This window comes from Buceros rhinoceros, unplaced genomic scaffold (assembly GCF_000710305.1).
Source record: "Buceros rhinoceros silvestris isolate BGI_N320 unplaced genomic scaffold, ASM71030v1 scaffold8113, whole genome shotgun sequence".
In the NCBI taxonomy this organism is placed as follows: domain Eukaryota; kingdom Metazoa; phylum Chordata; class Aves; order Bucerotiformes; family Bucerotidae; genus Buceros; species Buceros rhinoceros.
Genome location: NW_010404150.1, coordinates 14170 through 34636, shown reverse-complemented (window position 1 = coordinate 34636; position 20467 = coordinate 14170). Strand labels below are relative to the sequence as shown.

At 41.3% G+C, this 20467-nt stretch overlaps 1 protein-coding gene across 1 annotated transcript in view; it reads right to left on the bottom strand.

Annotated features, from left to right (window-relative positions):
* The window catches only part of TTBK1 (tau tubulin kinase 1), a gene marked incomplete at its 5' end in the record, with an annotated part of 63890 nt that overhangs the window by 30315 nt on the left and 13108 nt on the right, over positions 1-20467 (bottom strand). Inside the window, 6 exons of the mRNA XM_010133259.1 lie at positions 2434-2609; positions 6258-6477; positions 7444-7598; positions 14240-14365; positions 15034-15126; positions 16652-16717. Coding sequence (XP_010131561.1) covers positions 2434-2609; positions 6258-6477; positions 7444-7598; positions 14240-14365; positions 15034-15126; positions 16652-16717 — 836 coding nt within the window. The remainder of the gene's footprint in view (positions 1-2433; positions 2610-6257; positions 6478-7443; positions 7599-14239; positions 14366-15033; positions 15127-16651; positions 16718-20467) is intronic.

Genomic DNA, 20467 nt, shown 5'->3' with positions numbered 1-20467 from the left:
CTCTTTCCCCTTTGGTAAATTCTATTGGTTTGTGGAAAAAAAAAAAAACCAAACAAAAAACTCCACCACTAACAACAAACCAACCCAAAACACCCCTAAGTTCTAAATCTGCTGTATGACTTAACAGTGTCTCTGCTGGGCTCCTATAACCTCTTCAGCTGCACTGTGGTGCTACCTCTATGGTAGCCACTGAGGCCACCTGAGTTCTTTGAAGACAGCAAGAATCTTTGATCCCATTGCGCATAGATGACATCAGAATACTTTGGAGGACCAGGAAGGAAATACGGCAAGAATCCTTTTACAAAGGGTAGTATATTGTTCACTGGCTCACAGTCTAAATAGCAGCAGCTTCTGCAGCCATGCAGAAACACCTTTCAAAGAGGCCCTGGAAGCTCCCAAATGAGCCCAAATGGCCCTGGCAGCATCTCAGCTGGAAAGCTCAGTGGCACTTCTGTCTTTTTGCTCCACCGTGGAGCAGAAACCTGCTGGTTTCTGGCCTGTACCTGCTTCTTGCTTTGCCTTTCTGTCTATCACAGAGGCTAGCAGCTTGCTGTACAAAGCCAGAGTGCCTGCTGCCCAGAAAAAGACAGCTACAGTGTGCTTTACAAAAGGATTTCAACAAGGACCTTACAGGGGCCTTGTAGACTCTTCTGGGAAAACCCTCCCATGTGTGAGAAAGCATGAGGGGAAATAGAAAAGTGACTGACCGTTGGGTGAGGGTTGCTAAGCAAAACTGGGTATCTTTAACACAGTGGAAGGTCAGAGCTGAGATGGAAAGAATTCCAAGCAAAAATGAAAAAAATTTGATGCAGAAAAGGGAACTGGAGAAGGAGGTGAATCAAAGGCTGATGTAGACAAAGTTGTGAGCAAAACCAAAGATCTCAGCAAAAGTCATCTGGGGAACACTAAGTATGCAAAGAATGAAAAATGGCCCATACTGTTTGGGTGAAGAACTGAATTTTAAAGAGCTGTTGCTAAAAAGAGAAAAGAAACTCTAGATTTAGCCAATATCCTCATCCCTTCCCCAGCCAAGGAGAGATTCCTGGAGTGGAAGAATTTACTGCAGAAAGCCAGAAGAATTTTCCAGAGCTGGGAGTCAGGTGTGTATTGTGAAAAAACAAAACCAGAATAAATAGAAGACTGTGTGGCAGAGTGGGATTGTATTTGCAGCATACTTGGTGCGGGCTGCTTGGAAGATGAAAAAAAGATCTTGATTTTAAAAACAGGAGCTGAGGGAAGAAGGCAAGAGAAAAAGATGCATTTTGGATCATACACATTTCCTACATTAAGTTAGCATGATGCTGAGTAGACAACAAAGAGTGGGAGAAATAAAAGGAGTTAAAAGCATTCAGTGAACATACAGGACTAGTGCTGCTGACTGTTACAAATGGCATTTTCCTCTTCCTGTTTTAAAGAGCCTTTCTCTGAGCAAGAAAAAGAAGAGGTAGCAAGACCCAGGATTTGTTATTCAAATCCTAAATTATTAATAGCAACACAAACAATCTTTCCTGCCTTACAGGGAAGCATTACAGCTTCCCCTAGCCAGCCAGAATAAAAGAGTACCTAACTAACTGGGTGTAGTGCTAGGGGCTCATCCTCTCTCCAGTTCTTTTTGATCCTCCTTCATTTCCAGCTACCATCTCCTTGTGAATTGCTCCTCTTGGCTGAAGTCTGCCAGATTTTCTCAGAGAAGGTGGCCTGTATCTCCCCTACCTCCTTTAGAGGGGTCCTTTCACCAGGGCATCCTGCTACCACAGTCTATGCCCTGACTTCCAATGGGAAGAGTAACAAAGGACATGAAAGGCATTACCAGCACCAAGAGCTTATGTCTTGTAACACAAGTGTTTGGCACACAGTATTTTAAAAAGCTTATTTCAATTATTTTTATTATTCTTGGGTTTTTCATTGTGGATCTGAGAAGAGGTATTCCTACTACCCTAAAAATCAGGATGTAATGTGTACTTTTTGCATGCAAACAAGTGCAATGCGGTATGCTGAAAAATGACTACTATCATTACTATTAATGAAAAATAATGATAATGAAACTCACAAGATCAGGATCTGCCAGCTAGCTCCCAGAATACACACATCCCTGTATGTATGCTAACAAGATCCATTCTTCCTTCTCACCTCAGGCCAGCCAAAAGCTTTGTGACTGTTTACATTTTGTCTGATCTGATGCTTTGCCTTCCCTCTGACAAACGTCTCTCCTTCCATCTGTGGAGTTCTTCCCAGGGACAGGAGAAGAATAATTCCTACTAACTCTCCTTATCAACAGACACGAGTGTCTCATCAGAATGATCATAAAGCCTATGAACACCTCTACCCCGAAACAACTTCCAGTGCCAGCTGATCTAATGATTAGGTTGGTCTCAACAGTTAATCCTCAAGATACTGCTAAAAGCAGTAGGAGGCTACAGAGGGTGAGCGAACCTTCTTTCATGAGGATCTGCTTTGCCATCAGCAGTGGAGAGGCGTTCTGACTCAGGGCTGTTCACACGGCGGTATCTTAGGGAGCGCACTTGTGCAGTAGGGGACTCCGGAGGCACTCGGACAGGGGAACTGGGGCAGACACCATTTCTCTGCTCCTCTTCCACCATGCACTGAGTCTGTAGGGGGTAAACAGAGAGAACCTCAAAATCTGATCAAAGACATTGATTCCCTATTCTTCACTGTTGCTTTCTGCTGTCTGCCAAAGAGTTTCAGATGCATTTTCACAACCAACACAAGTGACGTTTGAAGGAACGCAAGGGTCCATATACCCTGGCAATTATCTAGTATTAAACCAAGGTAAATCCATTAAATTAATTAAAATATATAAACATCTCCACAAAGCAGCCTTTGTATTTCAATTACCCGGAATAGTTGATCCAAAGGAGTTACCATGGCCTAACCTACAGCATACACAAGCCCTAACCACTTATCCAACATGTCTAAGAGCCCTTGTTTGTAAATATTTTTCTATGCAGCATCCATGTATAATATTGCAATGTACATACTTCTACTTCTGATGAACTTTATATGACTAAACCATCTCCTAATTCTCAGGGTAATTTTACGGTTTTTTGGGTTTTCTCTTTGTTTTTTTAAAATCTTGATCTTCTAAACAAAGCCCTCCAGAACATATATTCAACCATAACACCTGTAAGAGCCTTCCACAGACCCAAGGTCATGCAGGAACCTAAACATGCTCGTGGACACTCGTGAGCATGTTCATACTCATGTCTTCATACCCTACCAGTACATGTTTTCTCTTTTCATACGGCCTTAGTAAATTTGACATTTTTTTCTGAATTTAGCAGCAAACAAAGGAGCAAAACTCGGTGACTGTAACACAGCTGCCTTTCTACCTTCCATGGTGCTGCTTCCCCTTCAGAGAGAACACTTTCTCAGGCGAAAGCAGAGAGGCAGAATGGTCCATGGGCTACAGCAGGATTTGCATTCAACCTTGTTGTGTTGCCAGCCATGCAACATCAGCTGCTACACACTCTCTCTGTGAGAGGACGTGCACTGAGGTGCCAGTGTGAGTTCCTAGTATGGCGAGTGTTTACCCTTCTCTGTAGCATGCCCTACATTCGCTTTCCCTCTATTAATGTCAGAGGGCCTGAATGTAAGCAGGCTTCTCAGGTAAATGCTGCTGATCAAGACAGCTGCCTTTGTGTGCGCCCTGTGTATACAGCAATTCAATCAGTGTCCATAAATTAGCAGTTCTAAACGATTCAGGCTTTGTTTGGAATGCAAAACTAAGGAGCCTTTGGAAGTAGGGACAGTGGAGGAGAACTTTCAGGCATTACAATAAAAGCAGAATAGAATATAATGATTTAATCTGTAATCCATTCAGGTCAGGAGAAAGTGACAAAGGAAGGTCAAATGTGTTTGTGAAAGGAGCAAAGTGCTGATGTAACTCTTGGGTAACAGGCACCTTGGTAAGAACCAAGAGCAGAGGATTGGGGGAGAGTGTGGGAGAGAAGGAAGAGGCTTCTGAAAAAAGCACAGAATGAGAACTTCGATCCAGTGGAGGAAGGAGAATGAGAAGGAGAATTCAGAAAGGTCAGTGACAGTAAGGAAGGAAACTGTCCTTAGCACAGAAATAAGGGAAGTGGGAGGGAAGGAGATCTTAACTGTGTGAACAGAGAAATAAGGATGACCTTACTGGGGGGAAAAAACATGGCAAGATCTACTAATGACCTAAATACAAAGAACAAGACAGGGAGAGCCAGAGTTACTTGCAGCGCTAAGACTAGAAGATGAAGGATGGTGAAGCTGTGAAGAGCAGAAGGGTGTTTTCCACACCAGCTGCCCTTGCAATTCTGAAATACACAAGGGATCCCTGAGATTACAAGCAGAGGTGAAGCTGTGCCCTTCAATATCAAATCTATAACCTCCCTTTTTTATCCATGTGGTGACTGCGACATAAATAAAAACTGATTCTCTCCCAGAGAACAGTCAGACTAAAGATAACAACCCTCACTGACAGGAAGGACATATTCCTCTCGCTGAGGCGAGCATGATGCCCTGGGCTCTGTTTCATAGACTGCTGCACAGCTAGCAGAGGTCGTCAGAACTGGTGCTCATTCCCACGCTGACCAACTCATTCAGCTTTTTTGCCAGTAAACTGACAAGAAAGAGGCATATGTCTCGACAGGAGAGTCACCTTGTCATGCTGTGGATCTTGTAGAAAACTCTCCCGTCTCTAGCTGCTGTTAGGACAGGGTTTGTGAATGACAGTGCTGGGTACCTAAGACACGACATACAACTACCATGCAGAAAATACATTTAGGAAGCCCTTGTGCACATCTCAGTCTGACCGAAGAGCATCGAGGCACCTCATGGTTTAAAGGAACAGGAAAACAAATAGGAGTTATTAGGATTTTTTTGTAATTCTTTTTTTTGTTATTCTTTTTTTTGTTGTTGTTTTATGTTGTGGAAACAGAACTGTCCCGCTCTACCAGGCTTTTCTTACTTCATGTGCCTTCAGATGAGAACCTCTGGGAATGCACACAGTTTTATCAGTGAGAGATGAAGAAGTGATTTGAAGTGAGATGAAGAAATGATTTTTTAATAATTCTCAGTATTGGGGAATGCCACTGGTAATGTTCCATACAGATAACACATGGATCCAAATTACTTCCAATGAAGAATTCTGAGCAATTTACATGAGATTATTTCTTGTCCATGAACAATGTTTTCTGATAAGATAGTAGAGTTATCTATAGGGCTGAAAGAAGGACTAACTTCGTGCCAGTAGAGACTGAAGTGAATCTTGGTCAGACCCAGAAGACTGGTGGATTTAACATGCTATCCGCAAATGTCCATTAAAAACAGGGTTAAAGTGAAAGTGAATCCAAAATGCCCTGATAATATTTTAAGTCTGTTTGATGAGGGTTTCTCTGCTAACAGATTCTGTATGTATCTGATGTCATGGCACGTGACATTGTGATTTTTAAATAAGAATTGAGATCAAAACAGCAAATACTAATTTACTTACAATATATAAGTTGATCTAATAAATAAACTGGTAGATTCTCATACTTAACATTTACTATGGAGTCATTGTTCAATGGGGATGCCTCCAAGAAATGAAGTAACATTTATAAGAAAGGACTGAGAAACACCTTAGGGATTACGAAGAAAACCAACTGAAGTATACACTCTATGCAAGCTAAAAAGTCTAATATGATCTTAGAAGGCAGAAATATGAGTATATTCAATGATAGTTTCCCTCGCTCTTCACAGAGGTGAAACCATCATTAGATGCTTTTTATAGACTGTGCTACCCTTAGAAAGGAAAGGTCAAAAATTGGAAGAGAAAAAGCAGCAATGATTCAAGATCTGGAGAAATGTGGCTTATGAAGACATCTCTGATGAAATTTATTTACCCAAGAGGTTAGGATACGATAAAATTTTGGTTTATAATTTCCAAACCTGGGACATTTCTGATATCGTATCGGCTATGCAAGGACTAGAATTCCATTGCTTTAAGTATAAAGATCCTAGTTAATGATATATGTACAGAAGATTCACTCTAGCATTATCGTCCCCCAAAATGTCATTTGCATAAAGATTCAAATTAATCCCAATGGCTTTTACTCTATGAAAAAACTGTTTGTAAATTCTCATTTCCAAGGGAAATTCCACAGTGCTTTTTGGGCTGCACTAGGTAGGATGCTACAGCAGTGCTCTGGGCAGCTTCTAGTAGTCTATAAATCTATTGCCCTAAACCCAACAGCCACAGGAGACAAATAAATGTTCTTTACTTTGCTAATGCTGATCCTGAGTTTGTTTCGATTCACATCTGTCTCTTCCCAAACTTCAGCCTCATTGAAAGCGGTGTTTGGAGCCTGACCAAGGCCTTCAGCTGGCCGGCCTGAAAGGATGGGAGGAGCATTCTCCTGATCACTCAGATGTTCACCCTGTAGGACATCCTCAGTGTTCTCACGAAGCAAGTCCCCAGGTACTGGAGTGACATTAACCACCCTATGGAAGAGACAAGAAGAAAGGTAAAATTATTAGTACTTAAAGAAGGAGGCCTATCACACTGCCCCACAGAAATTACTTAACAGCTTTTGGGGTATTACCAGGTAGAAAAAACAGGCAGTCCAGCACTATGATAAACCAGATATGATAACCTTAAGTAGAACAGGAGGATTCCACCTAACATACAGTTGGATCAGTGAAAGCACCTTGGGATCCATGATGCACAGGCTACAAACTTCTTCAGAAGTGCCCATTACACAATATTTAGCTTAGACAAGAAACCCCCCTCTTTGCATAAGCAAATGAGGCTTAATAGGCCTTACAGCTTTTATCTTCTATAATATTAAGCTTTATCTTCTATAGTATTACTAAAGATTATTGTTATCCCTTAATATCAGCCCCCTCAAAAGCACCAAGACAGACCAGTGAACTAAACCTTATCAACTTTCATTTGGACTCATTTCCATCTCTAAGTACCAAGCTCTTGTGCACCAGCAGGTGAAACACCCTGTAAAGGCTGAGGAGCTGTGTTCGAGTCACGACCAGTGCATGCACTCTGCTTTGTTCAGCTCGCTGTCAATGACAAACACAGTAAGGCAGCAACTGCCTCACAGCAGGGGCTTTCACAGAAGCTTCAGCCATATATGCCATATAATATGCAAAATATACAAGCATATATGGGTTCCATCAATCCTGGACAAAGGTCTCCAGACACCCCTTAACGTGACTCCAACCCCCACGCTCATCTCCAGTAGAAAATGTGTTTTCAAGATAGCAAAGGTCTGAAACTGGGTTCCACCACCTTAGATATATGTTAATATATATAAAATAAAATCAAGTGGTGACTGCCATGCAGGTCCAACTTCCCAGGATCATAATGGCCTTGAAAACTTTCAAAAATTAACTTGTTACTGAGCTTGTTATTGAGGATATCCATAGTCTGACTGGCACAACCGCAATACTTACCCAAACATGGCTGCTGTTTGCCTGGTGTTTTGCTGTGGTGGAGTAGAGGTGCTAGTGGACAACAATATATCTGTACCAGCCTTCTCCCAGTCAAAGGCTTCATTTTCAGTGATGCCTCTTTCTTTCATGCTGTTCTCAAAAACGGACATGATTAGCTGGAACAAATTTACAAAAATGATTTATGTTAAGGAGCTGAGCGTGGCTTTCACAAAAAATCTGATGTACGAGCATGAGAACAAGTGCAGCTTACAATCTCCGTCTTGTCTACGGAAGATACTAAGAAATGAAAACAAATGTCATAAAATTGTATCAGTTTTTTCTCAGGCTGGTTTTAGCTTGGTAAATGAAATTTCCTTAAATCTATAAAAGAAGTGCATGCAGCATTTTGACATGGATTTGATGAAATCTTGCAGTTAACTTGTTATTCTTAACTCAAAAGCCTTAACTGCAGTTCAGCTTTCCTGTAGATTAGGCATATGCAGAGTAGTGCATTTGATATGTAGAGTTCAAGGGCTGCCAGAAGACAAAAAACACGACAGGAAAACAACACGGTCCTAGGATGCAGATTCACTGCAGTGTCTGGCTCAAATACCGCTTGGTTCGGAGCCCTGTGATGTTCTTATGCATAATGTGGCCTGCCACATTTGGCTGTGTAAGAAAATAAAACTGCAAAAGTGATGATATTTCTTTGTTTCTCTATAAGATGACAGGTACAAATGTTCATGCTGACATGGATTATGCTTGTTGCTTTCAAAGAACAGATATTCTTCAGAAGAGAATAAAACTACTGGCAACAGTGTTCAATGCATCAGTGTGTTACCCTGGGAAATCTGATGTTCTGCTGTCAAAGAGAAACTGGATGCTATAGGCCAACACAGCTGTATGCGTGGTCCTGCATTTCTAATAAGATTATTCCACTAAAAAATGCAGAACGGAGAAGATTCAGCTCGAAGTCTGTATGGATAGGCAATATGGTGACAAATACATTTGGTTTATGGCACTGAATTAGCACTAAGTTATGAATAAAAATTGCCACGAAGAAACCCCCTATTTGTTTGCATTTATATTTCAGTCCTATTTATCAGCACGATCAGAGGGCCAGTAAAATGCCTGTTTGCAGCTTTTGGCATCTTTTTCCTCCTTATTGTGTCCTAATATCCTAGAATTAGGTGCTCCACTCCTGCAGTGGCTTTATGTTTGATTAAAACAATTCCCAGAGTTGACTGTTAGTGATATCAAGGAAGAGGTAACATCTGTCCAGAGAGTGGATGTGCCATGGCAACAGTAGGAGCTTCTTTGATTTAAGAAGGATTTTACTTTTGTGACAGTTTAATATGATAGGATTGTGTTTCTGTGATGTTAGCCTCATGCCACAATGCCCCCTTTTACCTCCGATGGAAATCGGAGTTGTGATGCTGCTATTGGCAGGGAATTTCTTGCTCAAAACTGAATGTGAATAACTAAAGGGTCACGGTCTTGTTTTTTAGTAAATGCATTTCTGGTATTTAGTAACCTTATCTCTTTCCAATATGGCTGTGAAGACATTATGATAGAATGTGTGAAGTCAAGGTAGACAACGTTCACTGCTCATTCTGCATGCATAGAAGTAAACTCTTCACAGAAGGCTGGTCAGGTATATTCTGTCCTGGATAAATCCATGCTGGCTCTTCCCAGTCCCCTTCTAATCTCTTATAAATCTGGACATGCGTTCCAAAAGTAGTTATTTCAAAATGAGCCCAGCATCCCCCTTCAGCAAGAGTATAATGCCCAGCATAGCTATGGCTGTACAGACTGCTCCATTAAGACTTTAGTTGGTATACCACGGACCTAAGAGTAGATAAAGGCTGAACTGACATATTTTCTTGGCAGTAACAGACCTAGCCTTTTGGTGTTTGGACGGAACACAAACCCAAGGGAAGTGATTATGAAGCATGTGCATCTTTTTTTCAAAAACTTTATGAATAATCATTTGATGGTGTTTGAGGCTAGATGAAGAGACTTCATGGAAGGCTGAGCTCACGTCATGAGGGAATGGAGAAAAAGATAGTAGATGACTAAATGTCATCTTCTTACAACACTTCCTTGATGTATGAAGATATTCCAATTTCTCTCTACTGGTTGAGAATACTGCATGTCTGTTATCCATGCGCCAGGTAAGAAAAGTTATGTACACCTAGATGTAACCTAAAAATTAGGCTCAAATCATGAAGTTACCAGACGGGACCAACCTCCAATACATCCAACATGTAGTTTACACCACATGCAGACAGTGAAAGCAAGCCTGTAGTTGGTCTTACATAGAAAAGAGCTTCTAAGTCATTGGGAAGCTGTGGTGGAAGACCAAGAGTTTGGATAGGTCTCACTGGGCATTGCTCGTACACAAAGGAAATGCTGGCCATCCTGGAACCCTGGGGTAACAGGAAAGGCACAAGCCAGTATATTTCATTCAGAGTAGCTGTACTGTACAGCAATCATTCCACCTCTCCAGGGTCCAGAAAAAGAAGGGAGGCAATGGCTACAGATGCGAATCAGATCCTCTTTCTCGCCTACAGGGTAAGCAAAGATCCATAGCACCCCAGTGAAAAGAAATACAGACGTTTCCCTTGGAAGGTTATCGGAGTCACAGGAAAATGTTACTGAAACAAGGGCAGAGCATGTACTGGATCAGCTTTGCCCCTTTAGGGCTGTTCAGATTTCTGAGCTTCCTACTGGGCCAGATTTAACAACAGACAGGGATACGCAGTGGAAGAAAATACATCGGATAAACCAAACTGCAGCACAGCAATGGGAACTAGGGAACCCTTGTAGTACCTCCTGCCCGCCCAGCACTGGACTCAGTAGCTGTAGGCTGGTAAGGGCATGAATTGTCAGGCCATGTGCCAAGACTAGATCATGTCACATCAGAGCACATCAGCTTCCTTAAGACAATGTGTAATTCTAACTCTTTGAGTTTCAAAACCACTAGTGTGATAAAGAAGAGGCCTGACACATTTCTCTATTAAAGATGTTCACGTCCAGGAGGATGTAAAGCTTAATTGCACATTTTGTAGTAGCGTACCATATTTTGGGCTGATGCCTCATAAAATGAGAGAGAAGCAGCCAGCTGTGCAGAAATTACCCATAATACTGTCATGAAACATCCTGTCAAATGCCTTCTCCTGGCCAAGGATGCGTACAAAAGGGCCATTCTCTTATACAATCACAGGTGATATGATCAGTTTTTCTTGGCTGAAATGCAATTCACAATCCATCAGCTAAGGGAATACTGATGGGCCTCCGGGCAAAGGCACCCCAATTCTTATAATGTTCCAGGACCAAAGGTCCTCATTGTGGTACTTATTGCAAAGAGATGGATCTTTGAGAAGTCAGCCACCTCCCCAACAATACCTGAAACCACCACTCTACCAGATGGCCCCAGCATGCAACTGTAGTAGAAAAGATATTCATGTAGCTTCACATCCTATCTTCACTATGCCAGAGAAAAGGCATGTCTCTCGTACTGTCAAATGAGTCAGAAAACCCAAAAATGTTCCTTTAATGCCCATGTCATCCTGCTGTGGAAGCGTTAACAGTTTGATTCTAACCGTGAACCAAGACTGACAAGGATCCATTGAAGGCCTGATGACAGAGGCCATGACCCAAGAAGTGCAAAACCACAAGATATAAGTAACATCCATCACATGACAGCTATTTTATTCTAGCATGATTTTCATCACCTATATCTAGACAAAACTTGTGCCATATATCCATCAGAGAGTAGTGGTCTCCAGTCACACTTAGTCTTCAGTTACAGCCTGGTATCTCTCTCTTCCGACACAATCTCAAGGGCCCAGAACTATGACAAAATCGCTACTCAGCATGAAGTGTGCTTAGGAGAATCTAAAATGGCAAGGGAAGGCAGCTGATTACTGACAAACACTTTTTGATGCTTGACCTTGGGGTATAGATGTCAAGAGCTAAGAACTAGACACTTCCCATGGATCTAGAGCCTCAGTCTGTGACCAAGTATGGTCCCAGGAAGTAGGTGCAGAAAGAACAGACTCACCATCCCATCAGCCTGTGGGCCCAGCTAAGACCTCTGGCTAAGTAAGAGTGAACCTGTTGCAGACACATGATAAAATAATCGCCTTTTCCCCTCAAGGCAGGTGACTATTTGGATGCTGCAAGGTATCAACTGTAGTCTTGAGTGTTAGCAATGTTATTTTCAAGCATTAAGGAGGATTATGATCTTTCCAGTCAGAGCTTGTAGGAGAAAAGACAGTAGCGTGATTACTTAATTGAGGCAAACAAGCGATAATCATGGTGGCTAACAAATCGAAAAAAGGGAAAAAAAAATCACATAGGGGCAAGGATGTGAGTAGAACTGCAAAACTAGAAGACAGAGCTGAAAGAATTCACACAAAGAAAAGCCGCAAGCCAAGCTAGAGGGTGGATGGAGAAAGAAAGCTCAGAGATGGGAGAGGACTGAGGTTTTGTTTGTCTGGGTTTTTTGGTTGTTGAGTTTATTTTGTTTTGTTTTTTTAAACAACAATATGAAGAAGGAAGAATGGCATGAGGGGAAAGGAGTCATGGGATCACTGAGATGAAATATCTGTATTGCCTTACACCCCTAAAATCTTTTTTCTGGGACAGTGATGAAACAAGTCTGAAGATATCAGATGCAGATGCGTTTACTCTTGCAATAGTTAAGGAGTGCACAATTGTGGTGAGTGCTACGGATGTATTTCGCCCCTCTCCCTTTCTCATCCTTCACGCTAGCATGTCTGCTTGGATGGACAATCCCATCCTGACCAGATACTGGCAGAGCTGAAGAAAAAGATTGCAAACTTCAGGACATGGACCACTTGGAGCAAGGAGGACATCATCATCAGCCAGTCCCCTATCGTCTGTCTCCATTTACAAAGGAGCACAGAAGGAGTGGCTGATCCAGTATGGCTCTTCTTACATTCATGTCTAGCCTCTTTCTAAAGCCAAAAGCATTCTACGATATCCAGTAACCTGCAAAGCCAGAAGACAAACATCAGGAGAAGTTAGAGAGATAATACATCAGAATTCAGACAAGGAGGGAGCAGGGAGCAGTCAGAATTCATCTTATTATCAGATGCTCACACGCAGTGTTTATACATCACTCCCCATTTCCAAATCATTGAAGCAGAAGAGGAAAGATTTTACCAAAAATTCATGCTACTGCAAAAGAAGTCAAAGCTTTACTTGGTACACAGAGATGGGAGCCATCAAAACTGCATTGTCATTTGATAAAATGGAGTATTATAAAGCCTTAGGAATGGAAGAGAACATAGTACCTGCAATTTATAATTTCATGGGATACATATATCTTGAACATGCAAAGCTGGCAAGTCCCAGCCTCACAAAGGTAGAGCTGGACAGGGTTCAGAGGAGGACATAAAACCAAAGGTATGGAAAGGTTTCCTTCTGGGCAAAAAGCAAGTCAGTACACTAGATCCTTCAGTCTGAGCCAGAGAGTAACTGAGGAGCAATACCATGGAGGTCTGTAAGATTCTGTGTGGCTGGGAAGTGGGAGAGGGGCTAGGGACCAGCATTGACAGTTACATCCAAGATGTAAGGGGCATGAAATAAGGCTGGCAGCTGGCAAGTTTAGAACAAACAGAATAAAGTAGTTCTACTGGAAATATCTAATACAATTACTTGTTCAAACCAGGGCTAACTGTGAAGTCAGACCAGGTTCCTCATCTAGTCAGCTTTTGGAAATGCTCAAGGATGTAAATTCCACAGCTTCTCTAGGTACTGTTCCATACTTGAGAGCCCTCATTCTGATTTTTTTCCACCCCTAGATTTAGTCACGATTTCCCATGCTGCCTCTGAGAAAAGTCTGCCTCTATTCTTCCCACAACCATCCCTGAGACAGTGGAAGACAGCAATCAAACCCTCTTTTTGACTTTTCTTCCCCAGGCTAAACAAACCCAGTTCCTTCAGCATCTCCTCAGTCCACTTCCATCCCTCTACAGCCCTCCATCTTAGTGGCAAATATTATTTTTCCACTGTACTACCCAGAAAATATTTGCCTTTTTTCTTCTTGTTTAAAAAAGTTGTCATCGCTATGCTGCAACACGTACATGGCTAAAATACAAAAGCACTGTTGCAGAGAGTTTGCTGGAACACCCTCCTACCATTTCCCCCCTCGTTTGATGCACTGTCCACAGGAGAAGGCATTCATATAAGACTGCACAGATCTGGTAATAAAACGGTTTTTTATCACTCTGGCTTTAACATACAGAGAAGACCACTGTGATAAAAAAGGGACACAGGATCAAGTTCTCTCAGTTACATTGTGTTAGGTGAGCTCCTGTAACTGATCTCACATATGCTGATAGTGAACAGAGTAAAAAAAAATCTTAAGATTAATATTAATGAAAGAGATAATAACTAAGGCCTATATAGTCTGCAAGAAAACAAAGGGGCTGGTGTGCACTGTTGAGCTGTTGGCATAGGCTCTCTGCAGACTTTGGCAAGCTGTGCTAAAATTCCATCACAATTAGAGTATCTCAACACTTTTGTGTTTTAACAAAAGTCAGAAGTACCCTGTTGCTTGAAAAGAGCTTTATGGTCTGGTGTACAGGATTACTTTGGACAGGGTGGTGGAAGGAGAAGAAAAAACTCTTGAGATGTTGAGGAACTGTACAGTCCAACCTTTTTCTCCTAGTCCTAGGGAATGTATTCCTCAGCCAGATATGAACACATGCATGGAGACGTTGGAAAATCCAAGTGCCAATCCAGAGTGGCAGTTACCAGACTGGCAACAAAGAAAGGGTCCTACCTGATAATCTGGCTTGGTGAAGTAGTCTAGGCTTGCAATATGATCCAGAAAAAGGTGGAACTCTGAAGGCATGTGTTTTAACAGCATTCGGTGTTCATACTTTTCTTTTATCATGCCAACTTGTTCCTGGAAAAAAGAGAGTATCTCAGAGACAAGATCTCTTCTATTGCTTCATATTCATACAGTCTTACCATTCCTAGAACATTGCCTCTTCTTAGGCTCAGCACTGTGTCTATACACTTCCGGTTGGTGTCCCTAGCTAAGCGACGTTGAGGACTGCAGGCAAAGGTCAAAGGGGAATTCTGAGTCTGAAATACTCTTCAGAAGCTGCCTCTTTAGCAGAGCCTTCTGCACAGGCAACTTATTTCTTTCCAGGTATTTTATTCTCTAGCAGAAAGTGTCTCCATCACAACACGAACAGTTAGCTTTATTCTGCATAACTTTACAGTTGCAATTCTCATTTGGCTTTGCCACATGGCAAAGTGTTAGCCTCCTGCCTTTCCAAAGGCTCTGTTTATTTGTCAAAAGGACAGCTCGGCCTTTCCATTTTGTTGTTTGCTTTGCAAGAAGAAATTCAGTTGCTTAACAATGTACATAAGAAAATGTCTAGCTACTCCAAGTAAGGTAGGTTCCACACCATGTAAGAGTAGAAAAAAGCAAGTTAGCATCTTGCAGCAAGATGGGATGAAAAGCAGGCTCTGGCTTTACTTCAGCAAAAGGCTGCACTGAGCTGAAGGAATCATAATAATAAAAATGTAGCAACCTATCTTGAGCACAGACACTGGATTTCCTACCTTATCTTTGATCTTTCGCCATGGAAGCTGACCAACCGCAAACTCCACCAACATGTAAAAGAGGGACCACAGATCATCATGTCTACCCATCTCCTAGAGAAAAGAGAGACAAAGTCTGAGAGGCAAAGTTCCATGCTGCTCAGTAGTAGTCCAGGTGTGCTCTCCAGATGAACTACCTCATTTTAAAAAGCAGGAAGAGAAGTCATACTTCCCATTCAATGATAAAAGAAACCAGATTAAAAACTAAAGATGAAAAATCAAGCATTTATTAAACTTGGGAATGTCAATACAGTCACCTGAATAACCTAATTTGTTTTCCTTTAGGAAAAGAGCTTTGGAGAGAGCTTTTTACCTGTACCAGAAAGCACTTTCCATAGCACTCTACCTCACTGTGTATACAGGAGGGGAATATTTATTAATGGGATGTGTAATAACCACGATCGAGGGAAAAAGAACCCTGTGTGTAGAAAGCCTTTTTCATTATTATTTTAAGCTAAGTATCATTCAATCTCTTTTCACAAGACAGCATTTACTCAAGGGTTTTTGCAAAACACTCAAACACCACAACAATTTACAGATCTAACAGATGTAACATTTCCACATACCACTCTCCTCCTGGCCTAGCAAATGGGAAATTGAAACATGAGACTGAAATTGTCAAGTACATGAAGTAATTTTTTTTTTGTGCTCACCATCCAACGTCTAGAACACAATTTCTCAGAATAGCATGCATTATACAGACTTTTTTGTGTCTAAATATACCTTCAGCTGATGCCAGCTACAGCTGGCACTATTCACCTCCTCCAAAAATTATACCTCAGGTTTTTCAGTGTCTCCCAGAAAAAAGAATGAATTCATGATGGCATTCAAATGTCCTCCCCACATCACACCTTCCACCTTCTGCAGGTAGTAACTTCTTTCCCTAAAAAAACCCTTGAAACTTCCTCATATGTCACAGGTCATCCTACAGACTCATCCCAAATAACACCAGAAACCTGGAGGTAACACATGAGGACTGAGAGTTTCCATCCAGCAAGGACTTAGCAGCAGAACCAGAGAACTTACAGTTTATTGTCTACACAGGAACATTACCAAAATAGTACAAACGAGTGTTTTGAGAAGAACGTTGGATGAGAGTTCTGGAAGAACTTAGAATGAAACAGGGCAGACAGCATGTAAATAATGGCTCTTTTCAGGAAAAAATAAACCTAGCTTTCAGTAGGTAGCTCTTCACCTGACAGCATAATATTAAAAATTCCAGGTGGAGAATGGATTTGGGGACTAGCACTTGGAAATTTACAGTCAAGTTCTGCTAGAAACCAGCAGCAAGCAGCCTCGTACTTAACCTGATTTTCACTTTAGTGTGGGGGTTTTTTTCCTTAAAAAGTGTCTGATATTGTAATGATTGCAATTATTAAGGCTGCCAACTAGACAGGATCCAATAACTGAATTATATTTAGATTTTACAGTTGACAGCCTTGACCACCTAATGGAATTCATCTGATACACTAACTTCTGTAGGCCAGAAACCAGAACTCACCCTCTTCTGCTCTTGGAAACAGGTTTCTGAGGAGACATAACCTTTGCTGTTAATTCCTTATAACCCAAAAATACTCACTCGGTTTTTGTGTGCATTCACTGAAGCATAGCGGACTGTTCCTCGAAAACCAGCAACATTACGAGGCTGAAGGGAGACAACAGAAAATATCAGAAACAGAGCAGATTACTAAATCCCGTGTGCAGCTGACTCCTGAGAACTCCTCATCTATACTGCTATTTCACATGTACCCAAGTGATAAAAAGTTCTTACTGCCTTCATGCAGCCAGCTAGACAGACAGCATCCTCCAATTTTGCATTTCTAGAAAAGCTTATTTTACAGAGAGGGCAAGGTGGTTACAGTGACAGGTTAGAACAGCAGTAGTCTAGGCATGATCCAAGATTGTATTTTCATTTTTAAACTCCAGGTCAAGGGAAAAGCTAGTAAAGAAGTGCCAAGTGCAAAACTGAGTCGTAGATAACATGAGCTAAGCAAAGCCTGAGGGCAGCCTGGTGAGGATAAGAACGGGGATCCCCTACTCTGACACAGGGCCACACGCGTTTGCTGACACTGCTTGTCAACATCCTCCGTAAGACAAAGCAAATGAAGAACCTCTGACTTTCAGAGATTCCCCCTCCCCCGCTCAGATTCTTTCCAGTTTATTCTAAACCATGTATCTTTATTTCCTCTTTCTCTGATTCCCTTGTTCTTCATGTCCTTGTGAAGTTAAGGCTTGATACAGTGGCCTTGGGAAGAAGGCAGTCCTTCTGTGACTCTTTCAGAGGAAGCTGGAAAGGGGCTGAGCAGTGCTTCCAACTCCCTCTATTGCTGCCTCTACAAGAACATCAGACCATGAAAATTCACTTACTGAAGATATCACTGTTCTGAAAAAATTGCATTTAAATGACATCCAGCAAATCCTTTCAGCTTAGCTAGAAGCACTAGAGTTAACTGCAGTGCTTTCAAAATTCGGGTGGCAAAATCAGGTTCAGGCCCAGACATTTCCCACCATAAGACTAAGCTTGGGCAAAGAACTAAACATACTCATAATTAAGATCCTACTCTTGAAGAGATTTGAGTGCATTAATAACAACTCTAACTGGGTAACTTGCCCCACTTAGGCGTATTGATTCATGTTTGTTCTTTCAGCTGTGCCTACGCTTTCAGAACTAATCCTTTAATTCTGTACTTTTATTCTAGGGCACCCTTCTGTCAGTTTAGATGTGTACAATTCCTTCTGTGTACTGGAAAGTTGCTTTGAGTTTCATACTCTGAGAAAGAAGAAAACTTCAAATGTTTTTTAAACAAGTTCACCAACACTGAGCCACTAACGTACACCTGAATGGTGTGTAATACAGCTCTTAAGTTACGGTGACTCCAAGCAAAATAAGCTACAAGTTTACATTACCACTCCTTCATGTTAATCAAACACTCCACGGGGCGAGAACTTGTATGCATATCCCATGCACTTAAGGCAGCATCTACTCTTTAGTAAACCAGCTGCTACTTATTTAGCAGCAGGTAATAGTTAAGATATTATATTCATGATCAAGTACCTTATTGCTCTCAGAGAACACATTTAAGGATTCCCACTGACAAATGACTGGAAAGTATCTTTTCAGAATTCCAGTGAATTCATTGATGCGAATTCCTGAAAAGCAGAATACTGGCCACTGGGATACACCTGTTGGAATCAGCCATCACCACAAATGTCCTCTACATATTCAAAAGCAAGAGGACATTCCTCTTTTCCTTTATGAATGGAAGCTAGTGTGTTCGGATACTTCTCATGAGTCATAAAATAAAAAGTGTACTGTGAACAATTCTAGTGTGTAACCCATGAAGTTTTCAGAACAAATATTGTTCAGTGTTTGCAATCCTTGGGAATTTGTCTTCCACATTCTTTCTCTACTTCAATGTCTGCAGTCATCATTTGCATATGTACTGAACCAAGTAGCTCACGAGCTGGTTTCAGTGTGGATAGCAATGTCTCTAAAAATCGTTTTAGATCAATACTTACTATTTTTGGCGGACAAGCTATCTTTGCAGTCTTTAATGAGGTGTTATTCTGAGAGCAGCTCTAGGCAGTTTGCAATGTAATCCCCTCCTCTTTCAGAAGCAAATCAAGAGCCTAGATGTGTTTTAACTGTGCATCTGTCCCACAGCCAACGTGAAACAGTTCATCAAGCCAGTCCTGCAGCTGATCCCAAAGGGCTCTCTCTCCATGGTACCTCAGTGAAAGGAGAGTATTGCAACTGAGCAAGCCTGCAATTGTTTTGACAGGATGTTTGAAGCTTTGAACAAAATAGGCATATGCTAACTGTGTTAATAGCATCTTTTTCTCATAAAGGTTTCATCTCTTTTAACCATATTTGACTGCCCTGCCAGTCACAAGGCAATTAGTCATACCTTTTGACTGTGTCACTAACCGCGGCAATCAAGTATTTCCATGGCTGTGGACATACCTTGTCCTTCATCCCTACAAACCGCTCCTGACTGAGCATTTATTGTACCACATACTGTATACGCAACTGTCACTGACTTTTCTTCTGAATTCAACAACATTAATTTTCTAGATGATTTCTTTACACACTTCACTTCTTCCAGTTAATAAATTTCATCCCATCACTGCATTGCCTAGCAGTGGAAGAGGGCCTGGATAAAGCATCCTTGCTGTCCAGGCAGGTCCACGTTTGACACAGAATTGAAATTTTAACAGTTAGGAGCTTCAGACTATGGAATGGTATACAACCCAACTGATCTGACTCCCAGAAATTATATGCAGGTAATAAGCTAGCATGCTGAAATAAATTTTAAACCATACCTGATTTATTTTTTAATTTTTTCACATCAGTATTACTATCAAATAGTAATACTATTCAGGGTAAAGTATATCTGTTCCTGCATTCAGGATTGTGTCTAGCACAAAGCTAAGTAATTTTTGACACAGATCTGTCAGGGAGACCACAGAGATATGAAGAATATTGCATCGTATTAGAAGCTTGGTTCAAAATCAGTTTTAGCTTGGGGGAATGTGTTAGATCACTACGACAGAGCAAAGATTATACTCTGTGTTCCTTTCAATATATAAGCAATGTACACTACCTCACAGACAAAGACAGAACTAGGTAACAAAATCCTATATGAAGTGGATGCATTGTTCCAAACTGTGCTCTTTCACATCCATCAGCTTTTCAACATTCTCCATTTCAAATACTCACAATCATTTGTATTTTAAGTGCAAACAGTGCCTCCCTTATGAGTCACATGAAGTTTGTCTTTACTGTATATGTTCCCTTTATTCAGGAGTCTTTGTATTTCCTTATTAATATTAATCCCGGCTCCTTACACCACGTTCATACACAGAGATTAAAATTTTTCCTCTTGTCTCATGGTACCTAGATTGGTATTTTGAATGCCTTGGGTTTCCAGCTTCCTTCCTAAAAACTTCTATTTGGATGCCAGAACTTTCCTCCTGCCACTGATCCCTCCCCAACTTTCTGGAACCCTGTGCAAACATCTCATTAGATCCACCACCTTTGCTCCCGGCAGGCCTGCCGTGATCTAGGATCATTAACCCACCTCTCCCGGAAACAGGAAAATGTTTTCCAGCAGTAAGAAAATGAAAAGAAAGTTAGTGCAGATCAAAGAGAAGGTGGTAAGGGGAGAGAAGAAATGCCACAGATCATGGGAAGCCCTTGGAGATATATATTGATTGAAATGATTTGTTGGAAACGTTGTGAGAAGAAGAAAAAGTGAAAGTAAGCTTTAACTGAACTAAAAGAAAGTATCTCTGTGATTTCCATGAATCTTCTGCTTCCACTGGTTAGGCTCATGGGGAAGATGCAGATCTCTGCATCTCCACATGTTCTGTGGAGACAAATTCTGCACCTCTT